The 1,941-nt window shown below is 57.7% G+C and overlaps 1 protein-coding gene across 1 annotated transcript; it reads left to right on the forward strand.

Moving 5' to 3' along the window:
* The first annotated feature begins 630 nt into the window (after window positions 1–630).
* LOC136143085 (OTU domain-containing protein 6A-like) lies at window positions 631–1,506 on the forward strand. Its single transcript, XM_065901370.1, has one exon. It carries the CDS (start codon window positions 631–633, stop codon window positions 1,504–1,506), a length of 876 nt encoding a protein of 291 aa, XP_065757442.1.
* Window positions 1,507–1,941: the final 435 nt, after the last annotated feature.

A 1,941-nucleotide genomic window follows, 5' to 3' on the forward strand; every position in this document is an offset into this window, starting at 1 on the left:
GTCCGGAGCCTGTGCTCCGCAATGGGGGAGGCCACAACAGTGAGAGGCCCGCGTTCCGCAAAAAAAAAAAAAAAAAATTAAGGGTTCATCAGTCAAGGCAACTGAAGAACTGGAGAGAGCCACATTGCCTCCTGAACACTGGGAGCAATGACAAGTCCAGTGTCAGAGCACATTCAGCTGGTGTAACAGTATTTGTCATGTGATTCTCAAGCAGGACCGGTGTCTGCCTTGTGTTCAGGCTAGGAAGTGAAGTACGCACTTCAGAGTCCACGAAAACCTCCACAAGCTCAGTTGCTGCACGTAACGCACAAAGGCGGGATTTTACATCCGGGACAGGAACCCCGCGCAAACCGGAAGCACCCGTTGCTACGTGGTCTAATGGGGGCATAGGTAGGGTCTCCCAACAGCCAATCCTAGTGCCAGGAGTGTTTAGGAGGCGTAGCCACGGAGAGACAGTGGCCAATGGCAGCGGTCCGTTAATAGAGTGAGGGCAACGGCGGGTGAGGGGAGCAGAGTACAGCCGCCAGGGGAGGCTGAGGAGCTCTCGCCAGTTCGGTGGTCAGACTGTTGACGTGAACTGTAGCGGTACTTCAGCCACCAAACTTCGATTCTCGCCCGCCCTTAAACATCATGGGAGATTCACAGAGTGAGCATCAGCGGATGTTACGACGCCACAGCCGCGAGAAGACAGAGCTGCAGGCCCACATTCAGGGCATGAAGAGCTCGATCCCCAAGAGCGACAAGCAGAGAAGAAAGCAGTTGCTCCTCGATGTGGCCCGCCTCGAGGCCGAGATGGAGCAGAAGCACCAGCAGGAGCTGGAGAAGTTCCAGGAGAGTTTCCCTGATAGCAGCAGCCTCGATTCTGTCACTGAAGATCTGGCCAAGCTGGATCTCGAGAACAAGCCTCCTCACCTCTGGAGGGCACAGAGAAAGCACAAAAGAAAGGAGGCCTTCGAGAGAGAAAGCCAGGATTGGATGGACAAGCCTGAGATGGAGCAGCTGGCCAGCTTGCGCCATGACGAGGAAATGCAGCTCGGCGCCATCCTGCGGGCCAAGAATCTGGAGGTGAAGGATATCCCGGCCGACGACCACTGCATGTACCGCGCCATCCAGGACCAGCTGGTGTTCTCCGTGACCGTGGGGAGCCTGCGGAGGCGCACCGCCGAGTACATGCGGAAGCATGTCGACGACTTCCTGCCCTTCTTCAGCAACCCCGAAACCGGCGACGCCTGCAGCCGCGACGACTTCTTGATCTACTGCGACGACATCGTGTTCAGCGCGTCGTGTGGAAGCCAGCTCGAGCTGAGGGCCCTGTCGCACGTCCTGCAGACCCCCATCGAGGTGATCCAGGCCAACTCGCCCGCCGTCGTCATCGGAGAGGAGTACACCAAGAAGCCGCTCACCCTGGTCTGCAAGCACTACTCCGACAGCAGCGCGGAGCACTACAACTCGGTGAAGCCACTCGACGCCGGCTCCAGCAGGAGCGTGGCCCGGCGTCTCATCTAGGCCCGCTGCCGCCATCGCCGTGGCGGCTGCTGTTGGAGCCGAATCTGCCGCCGCCGCGTCTCCTCAGCAGGCTCCGCTTTTTTCCTTCGGTTTTCTCAGGGTTTTGTTTATTCATTTTACTTAGAGTTCACCCCCTCTCTCCTGCCCCGCCCCCGCTTCTTCCTCCCTCGCTCTTCTATCCTCCTCGATCGTGTCTGGGTTGCTTCTTTCACGGGGTAGGGGCACCGGAGGCCGGTGACCAGGAAGAGATCTGTACCGTCCTACCCTAGCGGAGTGAGTTTGCCAAGTTCTCACCTTTCTTGCCCTGAAGGGTCTCTGCGCCCCCACCCATGAGAACTGGTCACGTTGCAAGTAACTTTGGGGTTCAAGAAACGGCAACTTGGTTTGATGCGTTCTTCACTTGGGGAAAAAAATCAGTTTCGCTCAGAATCTTCC

The sequence above is a fragment of the Phocoena phocoena genome, chromosome X, assembly GCF_963924675.1.
Source record: "Phocoena phocoena chromosome X, mPhoPho1.1, whole genome shotgun sequence".
Lineage (NCBI taxonomy): Eukaryota > Metazoa > Chordata > Mammalia > Artiodactyla > Phocoenidae > Phocoena > Phocoena phocoena.